Source organism: Malus sylvestris, chromosome 10 (assembly GCF_916048215.2).
Source record: "Malus sylvestris chromosome 10, drMalSylv7.2, whole genome shotgun sequence".
Classification (NCBI taxonomy): Eukaryota; Viridiplantae; Streptophyta; class Magnoliopsida; order Rosales; family Rosaceae; genus Malus; species Malus sylvestris.
In genome coordinates, this window is record NC_062269.1 from 9,073,452 (window position 1) to 9,098,868 (window position 25,417).

At 34.6% G+C, this 25,417-nt stretch overlaps 1 protein-coding gene across 1 annotated transcript; it reads right to left on the bottom strand.

Annotated features, from left to right (window-relative positions):
* Window positions 1-1,068: 1,068 nt before the first annotated feature.
* LOC126585103 (chaperone protein dnaJ 10) lies at window positions 1,069-5,385 on the bottom strand. The gene is made up of 10 exons (XM_050249496.1): window positions 5,231-5,385; window positions 4,777-4,881; window positions 4,095-4,154; window positions 3,602-3,684; window positions 3,105-3,270; window positions 2,878-3,007; window positions 2,027-2,185; window positions 1,745-1,917; window positions 1,521-1,601; window positions 1,069-1,375 (listed from the first exon to the last, which is right to left on the bottom strand). The coding sequence occupies exons 2-10, from the start codon at window positions 4,861-4,863 to the stop codon at window positions 1,295-1,297; spliced, it is 1,020 nt and encodes a 339-aa protein (XP_050105453.1). The 5' UTR covers window positions 4,864-4,881; window positions 5,231-5,385; the 3' UTR covers window positions 1,069-1,294.
* Between the last annotated feature and the right edge of the window lie 20,032 nt (window positions 5,386-25,417).

The window sequence follows — 25,417 nt, forward strand, 5'->3', positions numbered from 1 at the left end:
TTGAAGTTATGTCTAACTCAAGGGGAATATCCAAAAGTATACTCACTTGAACTTAATGTACTCTTTTTCCTACGATTAGGAGCATTTTTCTCACTAGATTTTTGCTACCTATAGAGGTTTTGATAAGGCACCCATCCTGGGATGATCATACTCCGTTGAGTTCACTACTTTCGTCCTGTTTGACGTTTGTTTTAGACATTATGCATGCTTCTCACTTTTCTCCTTAGTCTATGGGTTTTCCCCATACCTTGGGTTTTTCCATAGCGAGGTTTTGTGAGTTTTACTATCAATGCATACTTTCTTTAAATTTGAGAGTTGCATTCACCCATTGTGCCGACGACTTCATCAACTATTCTATCTTATCTGCTGAAGATTTGATGCGAAGGTTTGTTAAGTATTTACACACTCAAGGGGGAGTGTTGCAGTCATATTTAGAATTGGAATGTGATTGTGTAAATCCTAATGGATCTAGGAATATCTCTTATATTCCTATTAGGAGTTGATTACCTATTAAGAGTTGTAATCCTAAAAGAGTAGGTTTTTACCTATCCTACTACTATAAATAAAGGCGTAATGGGGTGATACAACACACATCTTACAATTAAATCTCTCTCTTCTCTCTTGCTACCCGCCCCCCCCCCCCCCCCCGTCTCTCTCTCTCTCTCTCTCTCTCTCTCTATTCCCTTAAACTAGCTCGGTCAAATAGGCCTACAACAATTTGTTCTTTAAATATTCCTAGAATTATATAACATTTTTTTGCTATTCAAAACAAATTGAACATTTTCTACTTCAGGAACAAGTATAGGGTCTATAGGGCAATTACTTAAAAGTACATTTAGATCTTTTTGGGTGAGAAAAACAATTCATTCTACTAAAGATCAAGCAACATTTCATTGATTCATTCTTTGTTTTATTAGATTTTTTGAATTCTTAGCGGACAACCCCAATCTTGGTTTTATAGTACATCGAGGCTGCATTGAATACAAATGTTTCTCAAACAGGCAAAAATGTGGCCAATCCTGCACCAACATTCACCTGATTTTAAGGCTATGGAGCTCAACAAAAAGATTTCCAGACTTGAAAACACTAATTGTTATTTATATAGCTCATTCATGTACATACAAAAGAAACACAATTAAATACAACAGAAGCAAGCAAAGGTTGATTCAAGTCAAGGGTGGCACACTAAACTAATCAAATCAAGCGGAAACATACGCTATAAAACCCTATCACCTTAAATATGCCCACGTACATCACAATGAAGATGGAATTGCTTTTTGTATATATGAGGCAATTACGATGATGATGCAGAATCTATTTTGGTGTCGTTTTCATGGCGGAGACTGTTCTCTCTACTGTAAGCAGCTTTTGCACCCTGAAAAATAATGGAAATATGAGATTGTAGAATATTCATTTGTCAATAAAAATTACTGAGTTCGAAAATTTTACATCCCGACTAAAAGAAAAATTCGGGTCCTGGAAGGACATATTGCTACAATTCAAGGAAAAGAAACGCTTACTTGGAAGACTGTTCCTAACTTTTTCAATGCTTTAGCCCGATCCCTCAGAACATCCCTGGACACAGTGGGGTCCTTAAGTACCTGAAGAATAGAACGCAATTTTTAATGATTTCTTCAAATTCTACTAGAGGCTACCTCAATTGTATTTACCTAATACCGCAAAGTAATAGCTTTCCGGATGAATTACTATTATTAGGCTTAAGAAAGGAAAAACTGGAACTCACTGCTTGGCAGACACGAGATAAGGTTGACTCAATATCAACAACATTAATTTGCCATAGAGAATTAAGCACTTGATCCTTCCTCTCTTCAATGGCTTTCATTAAGGTCTCTTCCTTGTTTTCACCTTGGTTCAACTTCTTCAGATCTTCCTGTAGTTGAATTAAAGCTACAGCACCTGCACAGATCAAGATAATAATCAGTTTTCCCGGACCATAACAAATTTTTACACTGAAGGATATACAGCCAGTGCTTCACCAAAGAACTACTTGATAGCAAATGTGTACCTGAAGCTGCTGATACTTGTGATTTTATCTGGTGTCCTTTATCTCGCACCCATTCTGCTAAAAATGGTACCTTCATGTATCGTTTGTCTCTTCCAATTTCTTTTGCAGCTTGCCTTGTGTAAATATAACCAATCGTATGCAGCATAGCCTCACCAAAGGCTAATAAAAAGAAAATCAATTATGGCTCAGGGCTAATTGCAGCAAGCAAGAAGCAAAATTAAGGTTTCATTTAGTAAGCACTGTAAAGTTTTAAAGTATACATCAAAACCAATACAATTGGTGGAATATCATTGAAATTTTTTAAGGGCTTTTCACATGTAAGCCCTTGATAACATTCCAATTTCGTGAAAAAAAAACTTCAAACTCAATACTTAGGGAAAAAACCAACTTACTTTGTAATCAGAGGAGGGCATCAAAGAAACTTTACAACCAAAAATCAATTACATCATGACAAGTGGTTAGACAAGAGTTTTTATTCCCCAATTGATCTCTTGAAGAGTTTTTGTATAAAAGTTATAGTTGTCGGAGTTCTTTTCCTAATTTGCTAGAGCGTTTTAAAGTGTACATTGAAACCATACAATTGGTGAAAATGCAACATTTCTCCAGCTCATTTATTTATATTCAGAAGCAAGCAGGTCATTTGGTGAGTTTTGTTGGAAGAGAGAATTAAGCTTTCATTTCCTTTAGGCAATTGCTTATCGAAAGTTAAATGCAGCTTTATAGTGCCAGCTGAATGAAGCAATTTTTTTTTAAAGGCAAATGATCAGGTACAATGTCATAATACAGATTTTTAAAACCTTTTAGGAAAACAATATTGTCACTTTTGGGGGGAGACAACGAAAAGGGTATACCTGCTGACGAGAGGCGTCGTGCTTCTGAATTTGCCCATTTTACAAACTCATCATTACGACCATCAACAAATGGTTGAAGGTGATCTTTCAGAATAGTTATGAGCTTTACTTCCCTTTCCTTCTGCAAGGTCTACACAACCAAAAAAATAAAATAAAAAAGAGGTAGAGGATATAATTATGCATACTGAAAACCCAATATCTTAATAATGCCAGTGTAAAATACATACCCTCATTTTCTCCGTGACTTTCTGCCTACGGACTTGAGGGTCCTGTGTCTCTTCTTCAATTTCAACAGATGACAAAGAAGCTAAAGCAAGTTGACCAACATAATCTTCGAAGAATTCGCTCCCAAAAAGCATCCCAAACACAGCTGCAGGGTCTACCATGGAATCCCTGGAAAGAAAAAACATAATTGCAGATATAAGTATTTCCAACATGTTATCCTTGAGACAGAATGAGAGCCTGTTGGTATCGTGCATCTCATTCACGAATCATTTCAACACTTTACTAATTGTTACAACTGGAGAATAAACATCATCTCCAAATTAGAAAAACTTCGTTTAGGCACAACTTAATATCATGGAGACTAATTGCAGGAAATGTTTAGAAATGCATTACAACTCTTTCCAGGAAATTACAAAATGGCATAATATCATTAGTGATTATTGTTTTAATGATAAAATATTTAAATGGTTATTATATTCCCTAGTTTGTAAAAACTTACTGTGGTATGCCTGCCTTTCCGTGCTTGTCATATGCTTCACGCTTCTCTGGATCACTTAAAACCTGATAAGCCTCGCCCAGTGCCTTAAAGAAAATACAATAACCAGGAAATTAAGACCCAATATGACAAGAAAACTTAAAAGTAATAAATAAGAACGCAACATTAGATGCGAAATGAAACATTTTCCTGTACTTTTTACATGAATATACAACTGGCTTGGGGAGGAAATGTACATATACATTCAGGGCAGGTAGCCCAAAGCGTACTTTCCTAATTCAAGTTAACATCAAATTACAATATAATTCTATAAGTCTTGAGTTTTGGGTTTTTCAATAATGCATCTTAAAACTTTCCCAGAAAAAACACATCGATATTATAAGTTCAACACAATGAACACAAGTATAGTGATGGTTATGCATATGAAATTTCAATCACAAGTTTCGGTTGTCAATAGAAAATGAAATTTAATAGCTCAGATTCTTAGTTAGCTTACCTGGAAATTTTCGGCAGCCTTTGGATCTCCAGGATTTTTATCAGGGTGAACACGCCTTGCCTAGAAACAACACATAAACCCCATATTATAATTGAGTAGATGTCTCTACCCTAAACATAAAATAAAATCTGGGTATACAATTATAACAAGAAGAAAATCGAAATACTTTAAACATGAGAAGGCAGTCAAGGTAGCAATAGCAAAAGCACAGTGCATAATGATGTGGAGGCATAACTAATAAATGAATCAATGCTGCGTAAGAATCAGTTCTGTGATGTGATTAAAGCTTTGGAAAAACAATAATTTTGAGGCTTTAAAAGCCCGATAATTCCTGGAAATGGCGAACTTTCGTAGAGAATTTAGAATAAATAAACATAAGAGTATATATTACAAGCCAGATACCTATAAAAATTGTGTGAACCGAACCAAACCATGCTACTAAAAAGCTCGTACCCAGTGCACAAGGCTCCCGCTTTACGCAGGGTCTGGGAGAGGTGAATGTCGGCTAGCCTTACCCCCATTTATGGAGAGGCTGAATTCAAAAAATGCACTAACTTAAATCGGCAGTTATAACTACTCAAAAGCAACTACAAACTTTTGAAACTCTGAATCGGGGAAAACAAAATTATTATTGTTCGCGGTTAAGATTGCTTCAGCAAGAGAAATCAAGAAAGTGAATTACCTTGATATAGTAAGCCTTTTTAATCTCAGCATAAGAGGCGTCGACATTGACATCCAGTACTTCGTAGTAAGCAGTGTCCTTCACCATGTTTCTTAGATCACAACCCTATCAGACCAACAAAACACAAGCAAATCAGTCCATTAACTGGAACAACAAAAAGTAAATAGAATTCAAAAAATAAATAAATTAAAACTTACAGAAAAATCCACAAATAATAACCTAAATTAGCTTCCAAATTAAAACTCCCAAGAAACAAGAATAAAAACAAGAATTGAAAGTGAGTATAGCCAGATCTGATCAGGAGAAGAAACCCCATTGAAAGTAAGTAGCAATGCAATTATAAGACACCCCCAAAATTAAGATTTTCTGATCATATTCCAGTTCAATTAAAGCAAGCAAATTGAACAAAGGAGAAGAAACCCAACAAGGAAAAACTTTGAATCGAGCAACTTACGGGTTCAGGAGCTCAGGCAACGAAATTTGGACGATGAAACGAAGCAAAAGAATAAGCGAGAGAGAAAGAAAGCGCTTTGATTTTATTTTATTTATTTTACTTTTTATTTTCTTTTTTCTTTTCTTTTTTCTTTTACTATGCTACACATCTATTTATTTTTATTTTTCTTTAAAAGTAGTTGTAGATTTTATTCTGTCTCACTTTATTTTCTACTCATTCTTCAAATTTCGTTTTTCACATTGCCTAATTTTATCAATTGGATGAAGAGTTAGTTTTACTTGTATGGCAATGGTTCAGGGACTGTTCGTTAGTATTTTGCAAAACGGGTTTTTCTATTTGAAGATAAAAACGAGTAAAATATGTGTTAAGCATACTGTTTTATAAAAACAAACTTAAAAAATGAAAAACGCATAGAACAATATTTAGACTAGGTTCTGTAGATATCAAATTAATGTTTCTTCTATTTTCCAATAACAATCTTCAAAATAATAAAAAATGAAGAATACATTACAAAACAAAATTAGAGTTTTAATAAAAATAAAATAAAATAACGTCATCCACTATCGGCGTTATCAACACCATAACATTCTTCACTGTCTCTCCACCACCGCTACCATCTTTGACACCACAACCTCCACCACCGTCGTCACGACTACCATATTCTATATTCTCAGCACCCTCACCACCATGGCCACTATCACCTCCACCGTCTCATCATTGCCACAACTGACATTATCGCTACCATCTCACCATGACCACATCATTTTTTCGTTGTCATGACTAAGTTTGTAACTTATTTATTTCATTTTTTATTGTAAGGCTTTAAGCCCCTAACTAAAATAGAGCTTATTTTTAGGTTTTGGTTGCATGTAATTGAGTAGTTTGCTCGTGATACATTAGTAGTAGGTGTTAACTACTAGTAACTAGTGTAGTAATTTAGTATCCTGAATTTCTAATGATAATGAAACTCAAAATTGTGCCAATAGCAAAATGGCAAAGTTCATAAAAATTGTCAAAATTAAGGTTGTAGAATTTTGTACGTGGATTGACAAAAAAATTTAAAAAAAATTGGAAAGATTTCAAAGCCCAACAAAATTGGGCTAAAAAGCAACATAAATTCAGTAGGCAAAACAATTGGGCTAAAACAAATGGGCCGAAAAATGGAAAATATTTCGATTTATTGAATTTTGGTATACCAAAATAATCAGTTTGGATTCAGTTTTTTTAACCCCTCCCGAAATGTTCGGTTTAGTTTTCGGTAAGACCATTTTGGTTAGGTTACCGAACCGAAACCATCCCTAAGTAAGGAAAAATAAAAAGGTTAATCAATATTTGTAACTCGACCTCCTCCCCTTGCTTGAGGGTTTAAAGCCTCTCAAATATAATCTCCGATTTTTTTACCGGCAATTTAAGCCACATCTCCAGCATTTGTGTTGTCATCCGACCAATCCACATTCCCACATACCCTTTTGATCCTTCATTCACCAGTGAAGATAAGTAAAAAGGTTAATCAATTTTTGTAACTCGACCTCCTTTCCTTGCTTGATGGTTTATAACCCCTAAGATATAATCTCCGATTTTCTTATAGTTAAGCCACTAGTGTTGTTTTTAGTCTAATAAGGAACCTAAAACAAACGGCTGAAAATGTCAACTTGAAGCTTTGCGGAAACACACTGAACTGCTTCTTTATTTGGGCTTGAGTCGGCAATAATGAATCAATAACAGATAGTGAGTTGCTCGAATTATTTATATTTGATTCATTCAAAATACACAAATGAATGTGCATATATACCAATTTGTATTTCTGCTTCTTGTTTATGTAAGCCACTACATTCCTTGCATATCCCAGTGCAGAATAGTAGATGTCATATTCCTACCCAAGTTTGAGTTATTAAGCTTGATGTTGCCATAATATTAAGCAAGAACACACCTAACCTAAACAACAAATTTTGCAACTCTTTAGAAAGTCGTCTTCTCTACCACTGCATAAATGGTATGAATTTTTGCTTACTCCATTTCCTATCCTTCTCCAACTGCAGGTAGCTCAACGTTGATTTGGGTTCTATTTCATAACTTTAATTTATGTTACAAAACAGCAAAAATCAACTGAGAGCAAGAACAAACCTAACCTAACCTAACCTAACCTAATTACCACAACAAATTTCGCATCTCATGAGAAAGTTTTCATCTCGACCATTAGTCTTGCTGGGTAGGACAATACCCCTCGTGGTAAAAAAGTTGGTAAATAGAAACGGGTCTTCAGTTATCAATTATTGTCCAAATCTAAATTTTTGTTAGTCTTCCGTTAATAAAACATACATCTCAAATGCTTGGGTGAAAGTTGTGATTTGAAAACGAGGAAGCCAAAATATCCGTTGTAAGACTTGGTTTAATTAGGAGTTTGTTTGCTGACTACAAAGTTGGCTTAGGGTTTGACTAAAATTAGAATTTGATGGAAGCTGGAGGCTTGATTCATTATTTGAGATGAAAAATGAATAACAACATACAAGAATATTAGTTTTGCACGAGATTTCGAATACATATACAGCACCAAAAAGGCTTAGCCGTAAACCAAGAGAATACCAGGAAAGTTTGAGTAGAGAGGGACTTTACACTATCTAAACCACTTTGACATGCTACCAAAAGCAAACATCTTTTTTTATGCATAAAAACAATAATCCAATTAAAATTTTGGAGCTTAAAAATAGATTAGATAAACTTTTAATCAATTTAATTGAATGCATTATGGCGCATTCTAGAATTGCAAAGTCGAATCCTCAACACCGCATTGCATGTTTTCTTAACAGCGCCCTGTAAATTGTCGAGAAAAATCCATCAATATAGGGTTTAGGGCCTCCCCTCCGCATTCACCACAACATAATGAAAATTCTTCACATGTTTCACCTCCTCCCTAGCAGTCATCACAAGAAGTTGCTCCTTCGTCTCGATTTTTCGATCAATCAGGATATCCACAAGCTTAGCCTCACTTTCCACCATAAAAAGTATAAAAACCACCTAATTCCCAAGAATCTTCCTCACGAGATGCAAGTTATTGTTGGAAACCTTGAACTTTTTTATGCCGTATTCCGGAGAAGATTCAAGTCCCTGGTAGAGGAAGAAAGATAACGATATTTCTTTAATTTTCTTTTTATTGTTTAATGTAAGATTTTTATTCTATTTATTCAAAGGATTTTTCATTTTTTAAAAAGAATAATTAATAATGAGGGCAAATTTGTGCTAAAGGGTTAGGTGAAAGTGAACTAAAACCTCAAGGGGTGTTAGTATTATGTTTCAAATGTGAAAGATTTTGTGAAAACACAATAAACCTGAGGGGGTGTTAGTGTAATTAACCCCTCATCTAGTCCAAGTGCATTTATGTATGTATTCTTTTCTAGTTAACATCCAATAACAATTAGCAAAAAAACAAAAAACAAAAAACAAAAAAAAAAAAAAAAAAAAACCAAAAAAGCATAGAAAGGGTCAGACAAAAAAGACAAGTACACTACAAGAAAAATGGGCTATGGATATGAAATTGAGGACACGGATGAGGAGTTTGTGTCCCTTTAAACACAAATAAGGTGGAACAGTGCACATTTTATAAAAGGCACCAAGTATTGTGCACAAATATAAAAAAAAAGTTGACACAAACACATTATTGGGCACGAAATCGAGACTTTTGTGCCCAAATGTCCATCTAGCTTTCACGTGTCCCTTTAATGTCCGAAATGAAAATTTGATATTAATTTACAAAGACACGCTAGCAGTTTTCGTGCCCTCTAATTTAATATATTTAAATAAAAAGTATGTTCTTTGTGTCCTCTACATATTTACTTTTTCCTATTCCACAATAATAAGATTGTTTATTAATTTCAAACTGACACAATAATATTTTCGTGCCCTTTGTTTTAAATAAAATAAGAATACCACTCTCTTTAGACCCAAAAAAAAAAATAATAATTACCACTCTCTCTCTCTTGTCAATCTTCACTCCTCACTCTTCTCAATTCCTTCATTCCGCCTATCCTCTTTCTCTTTTTCCCTTCCTTTTCAACCTTAGCATTTCCTCTCAATTCCTCCCGCCTTTCCTCTATCTCTCCCTTTCCCAATCAACCCAAGCCTCTCACCAACCCCAGGCTCTCCTTGTCAACCACAACCTCACTTAAACTATCCTCCATTTCCTCCTCAATCATCTTCCTCCCTCTCGTATCCTCTCTCTTCCTCTTCTCTTTCATGCAACAGCACCGCCGTCCACTAATCACCAACGGCCGCCAAATTATACCTCCAGAATCATTTTCCAGTCCTCTTTCCAACCCCTAAGTTTGTTTCTACAAATTCGTAACCAAATTTTCTCAATTTCATATCTAAGAAACAATGACCGCGGGTTTTTCGGCCAATTTATGGCCAAGCCTGCGGGAATTGGACCTCGACCTAAGAGGTAAAAAGGATCCTCTCCTCATGGGTTGTCCTCTAATGTAAGTGCTTTTCCAAAATAGAAATTTTAGTTTTGGGATCAATTCTAGATTTCAAATTTTAATTCCATTATAGATGTCAATTACTATTGTATCCCATATCTGAAATGTTGTAAATTGCTTCTGTTGATCCTAGATTCAATAATTTGTAATTTTTTTTATAAGATATCCTTATAAGATTTGCTAGTGTGAATTAAAAAAAAAAAAGCAAACCACAAAAATAACGAATGGAGTATTGGTAGTCCATCCTGTGGGAATGGTTTTGCATTCGACTATATTTGTCTTGGTTTCTGATGAGTGATGGCTATATAATCCATGTGTACCCGATGAATATTGTAGTCTGTTAGCCTAGTCACTAAGATCAAGCATGAAATGATTGATTGCGTTGAAAATTTGTATGAAATGATTGGTGGGTTTTTGGAGTTGTTGATGGAATAAGTCATGGGTTTATGAATTTGGGGTTTATATGTTGTCAGTTTCTAGCATATTTTGATTTTGTATGCATTGGTATTAATGCTGGGAATTGGAAGACCCATTTCTCCAGTCCAGATGAGCTGCTGGATGACGACAGAGTTACAGGGAGGACAACTTCTCACTCCTCTCTTCCTCTTAGACTTCAATATAGTGGCAAGGCTCTTCATTTTTTTCATTATAATCACCCATTCCACTTCCAAATAAGTCATATTTTCGGGTATTGTGTTTATTCATCTGATTGTTTTTGTTTTTTAGCTTTTAGCTCATTTGTTTCTAATATAGGAACTGGGATATAGTAAGACTTAATTTCAAGTCTATTCTGTTTTAAATTTCGGCGTTGAATTTGGGGCTTCTGTTTAAGAACTGTGATTTAATATGTTGTCAAATTAGATTTGGGAGTTCATGTTGTGGCTTCGAAGTTCAAAGTTCTTCTTGGAGAGGTATTAGTAACACTGTTAAAAACTAAGACTTTTCATAAAAAAAGAAAAGGTTGTGATCTGTTATTTGGGTGTTTTAACTTTCTCTTTGCCAGTGGAGAATTGTTCAGCTGGTGAAAAATGTGTAAAATGCTTTGTGTTATGTTTATATGACAATGGGGTTTTTTTATTTATTTTATTCTGGATTTGATAGGCTCTTTTCTTGCTTTGGTTTTCAATGGGAATAGTTGTGGTTCACGTTTGTCTTTCAGCAATAACAGAATTTTCATTTTTGTTGTTGATTATTTTCTTTCAACCAGTTCTGTTGATGTTCCTTGATCTAGTATTTTTTTAGTACTTTACCAATTTTCAGACCGTTAGTGGTCTGTCTCTTTGTTTAATTATGCTAGATTTTATGATTGTTAGTGAGTCAACAAGTGAAGCTGAGATGTTGAGAAAGATCAGTGCACTGTTTGAGTATTTTTTATGGAAACTTGGAGAATTTACTTCGAAACATATGAACTTTTTGTAGATCATATCATACACGTGGTAATATAAAGTCAAAACGAAGATGACAAGATTTATCTATGACGAATTTGAACCTTGAGCAATTAGCCATGTAACCTTATGCAAGGTCTTATGGAACTGAACAACGTAGTAATGCATTTTTAAGTTTTTTGTTTGAAAGTTTTGGTCGTTGAACATCACTGGAAATATGTGGTAGTTTCCCATCTTGTTAGTTGTATAAGCTGCTTTATTTGTTTGTTTTTTTTATCTTGAACACTTGTAAACTTATTTTTTTATGAGGAGCGCTTGTATACTTTCATTATTAATCTTCTGCTTCCATTGTTGGCTGTTTTGGAGGGTTGGGTTGTGATATAAGAATCATCTTTAAGCAAGTCGTGGAAAGGCCCCTGAAGCAAATAAGAGTCATCCCACGGGTATTTCTTACTTTATCCCTTCATTTTCTTTCCTCTTGTAAATTGTGTGGTTTTTCTTTATCTTTGAATTTGATATTTATTCATGACTTTTGTGAGAGCTTCAAATATTGCACATGTTATCTTCATTAATTTGTTTCTTGAGCATCAAAGGTTTGATGAAGTGAAAGGCTTGTTAGGGAAGATGCATCTTTCTGAAAATGTTTGTTTTCAAGTCTTTTTGTATTAGAGATAAAATATGTAACATTATAATATATGTTTGTGAGATTGGGAAAGTGAAAGTAGGTTTCATGGTTGTAGGTTGTTTTCATTTTATGAAAATTTAAATTTTTGCATTTCCTCAATTCAGTTTCAGCATTTTTAATTTTGATTTTTTTTATATTTAATTCATGTTGGCACAATTATAATATAAGTGTCAATATGGTTGGAAAAAGTCTTCTGATAAAGTTGTCAGAAACATGCATAAATAATGGTCCATTTGTGTCTGCCTCTTTCAGCACCAAACAGTGAATTGTGCCCTTTTGGCAATGGTGTCACCCATAGAGGGCACAGACAAAGATAGTAGCTGCATTGTTGCTATTGGTCTATGAGCACAATTGTTGGTGCTCTTTGGCCTCAAAGGGCACAAATAATTTATTGTGTGCAGTGCTCATTTTTCTTGTAGTGGTATCATATTTTGCCTTCCTCTTCAACAATAAAGTTATAAAACCTAATTAAGTCCCTTTGCAATCCGCTTTTTTTCATTCAAATTCGCAGTACCTCCATTTCTATTGAATGTGACAATATTTTCACATGGTCAAGATAATAATTTAAGGTAACTAACTCATATATGAATTTAATGTCCTAATGTCAATTTTCACATAAAAACTTAGGTTTTCTTTATATCCTTTGGTGGTGGTGGTGGTGGTGACTTCTCTCTATCTTCCATCCTCCATTTTCATTTTTCACTTTTATAGCAAAAGAAAGAATCAAGTTGTTCATAGATCCAAGTATTGCGAGTGTACGTATACGAAGACCGTGTCGTTGTATCTTGGAGGGTAGGATGCTATTAACATGATACACCGAGACATTGTGTTTGAGGGTGAAATATACTCTTAAGGATAATGATTACATGCCTCAAGCATCGACAAATAGCGCTTTCTACCCTACAAAAGATAATATTTTTTTGTTGTTTCATTATTTTATATGATTTGCCATGTCAACTTAAATTGTCATTTGCCAATATTTATCTTTTGTGATTTGTTTTAGGAGAAAGCATCCATGTCGTCAATCATGGACAGAGCAAATGAAGGCTCATTGGGGGCAAATGCCTCCACTCAAGTAATTTGTTTGTTTAGTTGTAAACTACAATTATATAATGTACACGGGTTATCTTTGAAGAAAATATATGTATCTAATATCTAACATGCATTCATTCTACTTATACTCCATATCAAATATTATATGAGCAATAGTGCTCTTGTTATGACATTCAAACCAAAAAAACCCTCTCCCGCCTATCATATACTTATATTTTTCTCATCACTTTGCCATTTTCCACTACTATATTGAAATTTTTGTAACATTGGAATTGTGATACATCGTCATTTGAAACCATCCTTAATATCATATTGCGTATAACCATATTATAATAAGGTTTTCTTAGTTGTTTTTAGTTGCCCCCACTAGAAGAAATTTATGACTTCATCCCTATTGTCAATTATACCAACATGAATTTGGCTCCCAAAGTGTATTTAATAAACAACCTTTTCACAACAAAAGTCACAATAAAAGAATTGTCCCAGCACAGGGACAACAAAAAAATAGCCATTGACTAGCCTAAACAAAATTGTATCTTGTCTTTCTAATTAGTAAAACTTGTATTGATCTTAACCTAAATTCTCTTTTATGTTTCTTGACATCATGTGATCAACCATTTTTTTCATTAATGATCATAAACTATTATTGTGTGAAAAATAGTATAACCCGCTAACCAATGAGAAATTCATTTCTTAGTGGTTAATTTGATGGTTATGAATATAGATCTATATATATATATATATATATATATATATATGGGTAATCTTTGACAAAAAAATATACGGGTAATTAATGTTTGCGGTTATGATAATGGATATATGTCATAATTAGGTGGTTACAATGATATATTAGCTCAAACAAATAAACTATGGTTGTATGAATCGTCCAAACAAAAATCGAAAAGCACTATCATACTATTAGAGAGTATGTGAAAAAGAAGAAGATTCAAGTTTTAAATATTAAGGGTAAAAATGTAATACAGTTAGTAATATAGTTAGGTAGTTAGTATTTGGTTAAAGTGGTTAGGATTTCTATATAAACAGTATGTGTAATCTTCATTTGATTAGTTAATACAAATTCTATTTCTCTCTCTAAACTCTCTCTCTCTAATATCTCTGTGTTCATCCTTCTCTTCATCCGTTGTTCTTGATTTTCCTTTCAATTCCCAAACACTACAATGTAGTTAACATGGTATCAGAGCCATCAGGCTCACGCCATGGATTCTGGTGGTTCCACTTCTCATTAGTTTCGTCTATTTCTAGTTTTACTTCTTTTCTCATTAGTTTCTTCAGATTTTCTTGAATTTTCCGTCAAGCCCTTCGATGCTTCCGCTCTCCAGCAGATGAACAATACGACTGTAATCAACAAGAAGGTCCTGAACGAGTGCCTCAATGAGATCACTCGACGATGGGTTCCTCATCATTTTTGGAATCGACGACTGGTTCTTCGACACCGACTCGGATTCCCATTCCAGATCCGTTTTGTGGGTCTTCATCCCCACCGTCATCTGCCAACGGCACAGCCACGGTTGGGTTTTCCCAGAGCTTCCTGGTTTAAAGAAGAGAGTTTTTGTACAAGCTTGGATGTTCGAATGCGTTTTCTGGGTTTTCAAGATTCAAGTTCTCAGGTTTTGTTTTCGATTACTGGTTTTCTTTCCAGCATATCAACTGTTTGTGATAATGTCTCAGTGAGAATTTTCTTGGTAATTTCGGAAGTGTCAAAGGTCGATAGCCATTCCTTTATGTTGTTTGATTTGTGCACTTGAAGGCCGATTGCCAAAAGTGTGTTGAATGCAAATTGTTTCCTCCATAAGGCCGATAGCCGGAGTGAAAAGTTCTTGTTCAGCTATTGTGTGTTACTCCTTAAAGGCCGATAGCCGGAGTAACGTTCTTGAAAAGTTTTGTTTGTTGTTATTGTGTGCAACTCCATTAAGGCCGATTGCCGGAGTGCAGTTCTTGTTCCCTTTCTTCATTGAAGGCCGATTGCCGAAGAGGGTTGTGGTTCTTGCTTTTTTTTTTTTTTTTTTTTTTGTGATTGTACGGTGTACATTTCTATTTGGCTTGCAGTGTAGATCCTATTAGAAGGCAGAGGAAAGATGTCACGATTGAAGAATGAAGAAAGATCAACAACTTCACACTATCATACACGACTCCAAATTGCAAGTGACAAAGCAATGAAGATTTCTTTGTCCGGCTCAAGTTGAATGAGTTGATGAAATTGGAGACGGGTTGAATGCATACTGAAATGAATCTGAGGTGGATGAAGTGGGATTACAAGGTTGCAGATGATTCAACTATGTGTTATGTTTACTGGTTTTGTTCTTCCAATCTCAAACTGGGTTAACCCAGTTGAGATTGAGGGGGAGTATTAAGGGTAAAAATGTAATACAGTTAGTAATATAGTTAGGTAGTTAGTATTTGGTTAAAGTGGTTAGGATTTCTATATAAACAGTATGTGTAATCTTCATTTGATTAGTTAATACAAATTCTATTTCTCTCTCTAAACTCTCTCTCTCTAATATCTCTGTGTTCATCCTTCTCTTCATCCGTTGTTCTTGATTTTCCTTTCAATTCCCAAACACTACAATGTAGTTAACATTAAAGAGTTAACGCTAGAGAAAACATAGCGAACCTAGTCACTAATGCAATGACATAGAAGCACCTTGATTGACACCTAAATAGTTTTGGTGTGCGTCATTGTGATCATTGGCTTTAGAGCAAGTGGGAGATTGTTGAAGTTGTATCCTAAAAGTCAAATTTGTAATAATATTATTATGTAACAACCTCATTTTAGTTAAATAATAACAGGGCAGATTAAGTCATTCATAAGTTTGGCTGTATATTAAAGAGATATTATATGAATGAGTTCATTGGATTTAAGATCTGGGAACAATGTCCTAAATGAGGTTAGGGAAGGGAGACTTGTATTCTATAGTCACTTAGTCCTTAAAAAATGTTCCTAGCAGTTTGGAAAGTCAACTGGACATTGACTATCTGAAAATGTTAGTGTATATCGCATTAAGGTTAGCATGGTCTCGTGTTACACGTGTTGGACACGTGGATATACTGGTGCTTGTCTATTGAACAATTTCATTGAACGCTGACCGCCTAAGAAGATAAAACATATGGATGCTTATCACATGTTAGAGTTATAATGCATCCGGTTGTAGTATGCAAATATTTTTTGGACTTGAGGCATCATTGGTTATCTTGTGCTTATAAATATGAACTTTAACTTCACCTCAAAGCCCTCACCACTTCGCAGGGGTCGATAGTGTGTTGTTTGGGTTCATGTGAAATAAGATATCTATCACCTTCTAGTAATTGTTAATAGAAGGAGATATCCCTCGAAGCCACTTAAAGATCCATCTCAGAAATGTCTCTGCAAGGTACTTGTTGATCAAACTATGTTTCTAAGAACTGCTTCAACATGAGATGCATCATGGTGATCAAAGATACCTATATGTAATTCCCTCACCACTTCGCAGGGGTCGATAGTGTGTTGTTTGGGTTCATGTGAAATAAGATATCTATCACCTTCTAGTAATTGTTAATAGAAGGAGATATCCCTCGAAGCCACTTAAAGATCCATCTCAGAAATGTCTCTGCAAGGTACTTGTTGATCAAACTATGTTTCTAAGAACTGCTTCAACATGAGATGCATCATGGTGATCAAAGATACCTATATGTAATTTGACATTATTCCATATCACATAGGTCTTGATCGAGATATGGATGAAAGAATAACCGAATTGCAATGTAACTATGATCAAGATTCGAAAGAGTATCATGATTGTTTCACGAATACTTCTACCTAATCTGAGTAGCCATGAAATGTTGTTAGGTGTCACTCATGGTTTGTAAAATTAAATTAAGGTTTTTTTTTAACTTTAATTCTTCAAGAAGATTGAAATTTAAAATAAACCTGATGTTATATTACATATTGATTATAATCCCTTGATGTGTCCTTAATTCAAAATATTAATGTGCATTTTATTTAATGTCTCCCATTAAATATTTAAATTTATTAATGTATGATTCCATATCGACTAACGGATAGGGGGTGATGTGCCTTATATGTACATACTCCCCTTCCTATAGCACGAGGCCCTTTGGGAACTCACTGGCTTCGGATTCCATCGAAACTCCGAAGTGAAGCGAGTTCGAGTGAGCACAAGCCTAGGATGGGTGACCCACTGGGAAGTTCTCGTCTGAGTTCCCAAAAACAAATTCGTGAGGGAATGGTAAGCCAAAAGCGGACAATATCGTGTTACGGCGGAGTCGAGACTGGGATGTGACAATTAACATACAAATTTTAATTTATTTTTTTGACCAAAAAAGAGTTTTTTATTTCTTCAAACTTGAAAGACTCAATTAATGTACCTAAATGTTAGTACCGAAATGTATTATATTGAATGCATGTACCGAAATGTATGTATTGAAATGCATGTACCGAAATGTATGTATCTAAATGTATTATATTGAACTATTGTATTTAAATGTTAGTACCAAAATATATGCACCCAAATGTATTATATTATATTAATGTACCTAAATGTGTGTACCGAAATGTATTATATCGAAATGCATGTACCTAAATGTTTGTATCGAAATGCATGTACCGAAATGTGTATACCTAAATATATGCACCGAAATATATTATAAAGAATTTAATGTACCTAAATGAAGAAGAAAAAGTACATCGAAATGCATTTTATAACAAAAATTATTTTATCTAAATGTTTACAACAAAATATATTATGATAAATGAAATGAAAGTGAAAATTAATACATAAAAAATTAGGAAGAAAAAAGAGAAATAATTAAAAGAATCAAAATATAATTAATAAATGAGGTTATTAATGTATCAAGGGACTAAAATTAGATTTTGATTTTACTCATGATTTTAATCTAAAAGTCATTTTTGCAAGGATTAAAATGAAGTTTTATGGTTATCTTATGTGTCCCTAATGCGAATGCTAAGAATTTTCCCTCAAGGAAAAAGAGAAAGCCCTAGCTGATCTGCACCGCCCAACCTAATAATTTCAACCAACCTAATTATTTCAAGTGAGTGATCTGCTAGCCAATCCAACCTCTCACTCCATCATCTGTTGCTGGTGTATCAATGTGAATAATTGTAGAGGCTCAACAATTTGAAAGCTTCTCATGAATCATCATGAAAATGAAGAACATAAACATAAAGATGATCTTACAAAGCGGTGCATATGTGGCTAAAAATTTATATAAGTTAATCTCTTCTAAATATTACAATCAACTAGATTAGATGTATAATGGGATTAGATATTACATGTTTATTTATTTATTTTTACTACATATTTAATTATTTAAACTAAATAAATCTCAATTATATGCCAGGAACTCAAGAAGTAGGTCATCCCTTTAACTAAACTTTTCATTATGATTCAGTATTTCTGACTTGATAGTCGTGTTTAGGAATCACGATGCAATGAGGGTATAACTTAACATTTCCGATCCAGAAACACCAAACAAAAGAACACAATATTTCTTATTAATTATTTATGAATGCCTTTAAACATTTCCGATCCAGAAACACCAACACCAAACGAAAAATTATTACATGGTACTATAATATGGTCGAACAACGAGGTTATACTTTCGGGTATAGTATTAAGATATTTCTACGTATTGCAAGAGGCTTATAGCTCAAGTGTGCATTCGAGATCTTGTGTTCCATTTTTCCCTCCTCAACGTCGATTGTACCAATATAAAATTTGTGTTTAACTTAAAATAAATTGATAGTACCACAAGACGGTGTTAAGATCAAACCAAAAAACAATCGCACCGATTGGGATGGAAAGAAACAGAAGAAAATGGAAGTTCAATTCCTTTCTGCTCCTGCCCAAGAAAAAAGAGGAAAATGAAATTCTTTTGTCTTGACAGTGGAATTGAATCGATCATGTGCCAACTGAATGGGTTAATTTGGTATGCCCAACATATCATGGACAACAAAGTAACCTTGTACTTTCAATCGCATTCAAAGTTTGTAACCACACCCCACTCTTTCGTTTTCTTCACAACGAAGGCACCGACCACCAGTGACCACTAAGCCAAGTTGCATCCCGGGTCTTTCAAAGGCCATCAGAAGGACATTAATACATTGTACCTGACCAGGAAACAAAACTTTAAATCTTATATTGACCATACCATGCGAGACTAGATTTGCGAAAACGACGACCATTTGACTAATCTTTAATTATTCAGAGTTTAATAACGTCACTCGTTCACGTGTGCTTTAACAAACAGTCATTGATGACGAACAAAGCTCTAAAATCCTAAAGATGACAATTTTTTATTTCCTTAAGAGATTCTTTTATGTGAAAAACGTGTATACATATTACTGGAGCGGCGGCGGAAGCTTTTGATGCAAAAGAAAATAAGAGGGAGGTGGAGTTTAGAATAACCAAACCCAGACCAGCTAGGTCAACATATTCTATAATTAAGTCGCAGTTGAAAACTCTATTCCGAATAATACTAAAATGATCACCGGTGTTATTTCTAAGCAATGTATTGCAAATCTAAATTAGTTTTTTCACTTTGAATTTTACAAATTAATAATCATAGACCATGCATGGTTAAATAAGCAACATTATGTTATACAATTTGCTAATTTGTTGGTAATTTGAAGTAAATATATACTATTTCCCTAAATTTATTGTCAAGAAAAACTTATAAATTTTTATATGCCACTCATTGGAAAGCATGACTTCGTCACGGAAGACAATTTTCATGTATCTTCGCTTTTCCCTGCAAAATCCGACTTAGTGTAGATGAGAAGTGGAATGTTATCTGGTCTTTGTTGTTCACAAACCTCATTTTAATTTGTGCTAATATTTAATTTTACTAGTTTGAGAGATAATTTAAACAAGCCAAACTAATCATTCGACGTTATATATTATGATTGTGCTCTAATATCCCAATTTGCAAGCAAATTCTCTTATTTGTGGGCTGGAAATGATGAATGATTATCTTATCTGGATTCTCTTTGTGAGAATTATGAAGATTCTTTAATAGTGTCCATTCATCGTATTTCATGCGGTTAGAAATTATTTTAAAAATTTTATTTAAAATTAAACACAAATAATATGTGATGAAAACTAACTGCAAGATATACAATGAACAGATACGATTAAAAAATCGTCTAAATCCTTTCGGAAATGAAAACGGCAACCTGAGATTAAATCAACACTTGTGACCCCGTCCTATTGTAGAAGCATGCCTCGTGCTTGAAGTAAAATGTGCCACCCAACAGTTTACAAGACAATCCCACACTGATTAAAAGTCCACAGAACCAACTATAAGGCCATCTCCAACCGAAGGGTCCAGAGGGCCAGAGGGCCGAAAATAGCCCTAAAACCGTCTCCAACCGAGGGCTAGGCCAGAGGGCTCTGAAATCTGGGAGGGCCCCACGGGATCGGAGAGGGCTGGAGGGCTAGAGGGCTGGCTATTTTTTTTTTTTTAATGATTTCCTATTGCTGTCGGTTATAGCTGACAGCATTAAAGATATTCTTTTTTTTTTAATAGTTCTACTATTAGTGTCGGTTATAACCGACACTAATAGTTTGAAATGTTTTTTAATATAACGGCTAGTAGCCGTTGTATTATTAGGCCTCTTTTTTTTTCTTTTTTTTTTTAATGAATTTAAACTTCTTTTTTTTTTTTTTAATGAATGTAAACTTCTTTTTTTCCCCTTTTTTTTTCCTTTTCATATGAATCAAATTTTGTTTCATATTTTTTTTCTATAACTTTTATTTCACAAAATTTGTTTCATATTTTTTTTCAATTCTATTTTTTTCGTATAACTTCCTAGGCCATTTATACAACATTAAATTGTAGTTTTTAAATAATAAATTATGTTTAGCCCTATGGCCCTTTGGCCCTCGGTTGGAGATGATTTTTTGTGACAGGGCTAAAACGAGCTCTTTGGCCCTCTGACCCTCGGTTGGAAACGGAGGCAAATATGGCCCTGTAATGTTCATTAAAATATTAATATCTTGGGGAATCTTGGAGGGCTAGAGGGCTCAAACGAGCCATCTGGCCAGCCTTCGGTTAGAGATGGCCTAAGCTTACAAGAATCCTCATTCACAAAAACCAACGGTATCGATAAGGATCTCAGTCGGATGAACCAATAACGTTCAAACACATGCATGCCTATGTTGTTGTTGGCCATCACGTCACCTTTATCAAGAAACAGTCTATTTTTCTTTTGAACTACTATTATTTATTCATTCAAACTTCGACTCGTCTGAGTCAGAGAAAAATTTATGTCGAATTACCCATGTAACCTACTAACCGACTTATCAGACACGTGTCTACGAAATAAGATTACAACGTACACTATAAAAAACAGGATGCAGATTCTCTGCCCTTTCATTTTCCATGTCTTCCTGTTTTGTGTGGTCACGGTAGTCAGGTTAACATTTTATATTATTTTTTATAAGAATACGAAAACAAAAATGAATAATAATATAAAATATTAACGTATCTTAATCGTGATCACATAAAACAGGAAGGCACAAGAAGTAGGAGAATAGAGAATCTGCCTTCATGAAAAAAAGCATTATGTCATATCTTGTTATAAATTCTGTTTTTATTCGATGGGATATTCTTTTTTTTTTAAATTATAAGGTACATTGAAGGATATTTGAACTTTATTGTTGTAGTCAACTTGATTATACTACTATTTTGTTTATAACATTACTAAACGTAGTAATTATTATCCACTTATCAAAATAAAAAAAATTATTTAACCCCAATACAGTAGGAGTTTTGGGAGTTTTTCTACTAAAAATTAGCAAAAACCAAACTGAACCGGCCAATTCGACTCGCTAAATAAACGGTACCTGCTCAAAATTGATTATTTTATAACTGAATCAATCCAATCGGATGTTGAACAAGTTACAATTTCTCACATCATGCACCATCGATCGAATGAACAGACAAAACGTATACACCAGAAGTTTTAGCCCACTCTACTTGATGCTCGAAAACGTGATTTTATAATGTGGGTAATACTTGGGATCTTCCAGACACTTTGATTGTCTCTCTACATGATGTGGCCACGCAAATTGAAATGACTCCCTTTTATTAACCCCTTCAATCGATTCTCCATGTTGGTCTTGTTCCCTTTCAGCTAAAGAAGTATACGTACATTTAATTCATTTCGACTTACCAAGGGCAACAGGCAACGTCATTTGGTCCCAGCATGTCCAATCTAGGGACAATCCAACAATGTGGAACCTTATGCATGGTCGTCTTCTACTGATTCATCTCTTAATATTGTTCTTTTTTAACCACGAACTATGAGTCTTGTTTACATTATTTTTGGGTTGCCCTTGGATTGTGGCTTTTTGGCATTGGTTGCTGGCACTCCTCCAAAGCCCTTCAAAGCAATTCTACTGTTGGGCAAGGGCAAAGACAAGGGAAAAGACAGCCCAATGGCACATACTATTAATTCTAAAAAGTAATTGTTTTTGTCTCAACCTGTTTAAAATTGTTTTTGTCTCAATTTTGGAGCTCGACCGAGAAGAAGAGAGAATTTGAGAAAGATATATGAGATTTAAGAACTCAAGAGAGGGTATGGTGTGGACCATGATGGCTAGAGCGATATGAGATGAGATCATCTTCAACCGAAGAGGTTATATTTAGTTCCGTTCAGAATTATAGCCATGTAAGAAATTACTTTTAAATAAATAATGTCAAGTCATATTTATATACGTACCATCTTCAACTGAGTGGATTATTTTTAGCCCTCTCAATATTTTATTATTTTTAAATTTATTCTTTAACTTTATTGTTTAATTGAATTAAACTATCAAAATAAAATAAGTTTATCCGGATATATTTTAAGTGTCGCTTATCGCTAAATGAATAAAGTTAATCATATATAACTGTTGGGCAAGAGCAAAGGCAAGAGAAAAGCCAGCCCAATTGCATATATTATTAACTCTTAAAAGTAATTGTGACATCCCACATTGCCCAGGGGAGTGATCCTTAAATGTATATTCCCATCCCTACCTAGCATGAAGCCTTTTGAGAGCTCACTGGTTTCGGGTTCCGTAAGAGCAACTCCACCCATGGTGGTTGCTCGGGGGATAGGCTCCAGGAAAGGGCCCAAGGTCCGGTGGGAGAAGGTCTAGCATTGGAGGGCCCGAGTGAGGGTGGGAGCCTGAGTTGCAGGCCCGTGGAAAATTGACAGGCCTGTGACGTCAGGTTGACGCAAGGCCTGGGTCCGGCTTTTTTTTTTTATATTTTTTTTGTGTCAGGCGTGTGCCCCTCACTCGTGAGTGGGGGCGCGTCGCCCGACCGGATTTCAGGGCACGGGCCCGAGCGCCTCAGAAAACCAAGTGATCGTTGGGAAGCCACGTGGCTTCCCACGGTCCGTTTGATCCCAACGGCTCTTTAATACGAGTCATCTGATTTGCAACGGTAATAAAAAAAAAGCTGATTTTATATCAACCGTTCGATCTGAGATATAATGAGCCCATAGAAGAAATTAAGATTAAGAAGGTTGTGGAATCTGAGAGGGCCCCACGAAATCGGAAGGGGCTGGCCACAAAAAATAGAAACCCTGTTGGTTATAACCGACAAGAATGCTTTTAATTATTTTTTTTTTACAATTTTATTATTATTTTTTATTTACAAAATTTTTCCTATAACTTCTATTTTTCATATTTTTTTTTAAATTCTATTTGTTTTCCTATAACTTTTATTTTACAAAATTTGTTTCTTATTTTTTTTTTAAATTCCATTTTTTCTATAACTTCTATTTCACAAAATTTGTTTCATTTTATTTTTTTCCTATAACTTCTATTTCACAAAATTTGTTTCATATTTTTTTTAATTCTATTTTTTTCTATAACTTCCTAAGCCATTATACAACGTTAAATTAAATTAAGTAACATGAAACAACATTAAACAATATGAAACAAAATTAAATAACATTAACCAACATAAAAATTATACAGCATAAAAAAACATTTAACAACATTTAAGTTGTAGTTTTTAAATAATAAATTATGTTTGGCCCTCGGTTGGAGACGAAAACAAATATGGCCCTGTACTGTTTATTAAAATATTAATATCTTGGATGGTCAAATGGCTAAAACGAGCCTTCTGGCCAGCCTTCGGATGGAGATGGCCTGAGACGGAGCTAAACATAACCCTTGAAGATGGCCTCCGTCCAGAGTTACGCTTCATCCAAAATTTCTTTCTTTAACTCTGCATTATTCGGCACATACATTATGCTTTCCTGCATAAACATGCCATCAGTTTCTCAAATTATAAAATCTTTCATTTTGCCTTGGTTCCTTGCTTGAACTATTTCTTGAGTCTCTTCATCATTCATCTGAGTCTCAAGTACATGGTCAACTAAAATTGGCCTAACTTGAAAATTAGCAAGCAAAGCTTCTTCTCGATCCTCCACTCCTAACTCCACTCCAGTGGACCTCAAATCTGCTAGAAGGGGAACGTGACAATCATAAATGGCATTAAGTCTGACTGGAGTCTTCCTACTAAGTGCGTCCGCCACTGCATTTGCACAACCAGGATGATAGTCAATCGTGCAATCATAGTCACTAAGTAACTCAATCCACCTCCGTTGTTGAAGATTAAGATCTCTCTGAGTAAACAAATACTGAAGACTCTTATGATCTGTGAAGATCTTACATTTATCACCATAAAGGTAATGTCTCCAAATCTTCAAAGCAAAGATGATAGTTGCTAATTCCAAATCATGTGTAGGGTAATTCTTCTCATGAGGTTTCAACTATATTGAAACATAAGCAATTACCCTACCATGTTGCATCAATACACAACCTAAACCATTCAAAGAAGCATCATTATAAACCTCATAATTACCGCTATTATTAAGAAGTGCTAGAATAGGTGCATGAGTGAGATAATACTTCAATTGTTGGAAACTTTGCTCACATCGATTATCCCACTCAAACTTAACATCCTTTCGAGTCAAACTCGTCAATGGCAAAGCAATCACTGAAAAATCATTAACGAATCATCTATAATAGCCTACTAGGCCAAGAAAACTCCGTACCTCGGTGACGGTTCGAGGTTGCTCCCAATTCTCCACAGCTGCTACTTTCTGAGAATCCACTTGAATGCCTTAAGCAGAAATGACATGTCCCAAAAATTCCACTTGATTCAACTAAAATTCACATTTGCTAAACTTAGCATATAGTTAGTGTTCCCTCAAACTGCTCAACACCAACTTCAAATGTCTAGCATGCTCAGCCTTAGACTTAGAGTATACCAGAATATTGTCAATGAAGACAATAACAAACCTGCCCAAATATGGCTGGAATAATCGATTCATCAAATCTATAAAAGCTGCTGGTGCATTAGTTAACCCGAATGGCATCACAAGAAACTCATAATGACCATATTGTGTCCTGAATGCGGTTTTAGAGACATCTTCATTTTTAATCATCAACTGGTAGTAACCTGACCTCAAATCAATTTTAGAAAATATGCAGGCACCTTTGAGTTGATCAAATAAATCGGCTATACGAGGTAATGGATAACGGTTCTTAATAGT

Coding starts and splice junctions, on each gene's coding strand:
- LOC126585103 (XM_050249496.1), bottom strand. CDS start 4,863: ATGGTGAAGGACACTGCTTACTACGAAGTACTGGATGTCAATGTCGAC. Junction 3,008..3,104: donor AAGTCACGGAGAAAATGAGG/GTATGTATTTTA, acceptor TTGGTTGTGTAG/ACCTTGCAGAAGGAAAGGGA. Junction 1,602..1,744: donor TATCTCGTGTCTGCCAAGCA/GTGAGTTCCAGT, acceptor TCTATTCTTCAG/GTACTTAAGGACCCCACTGT.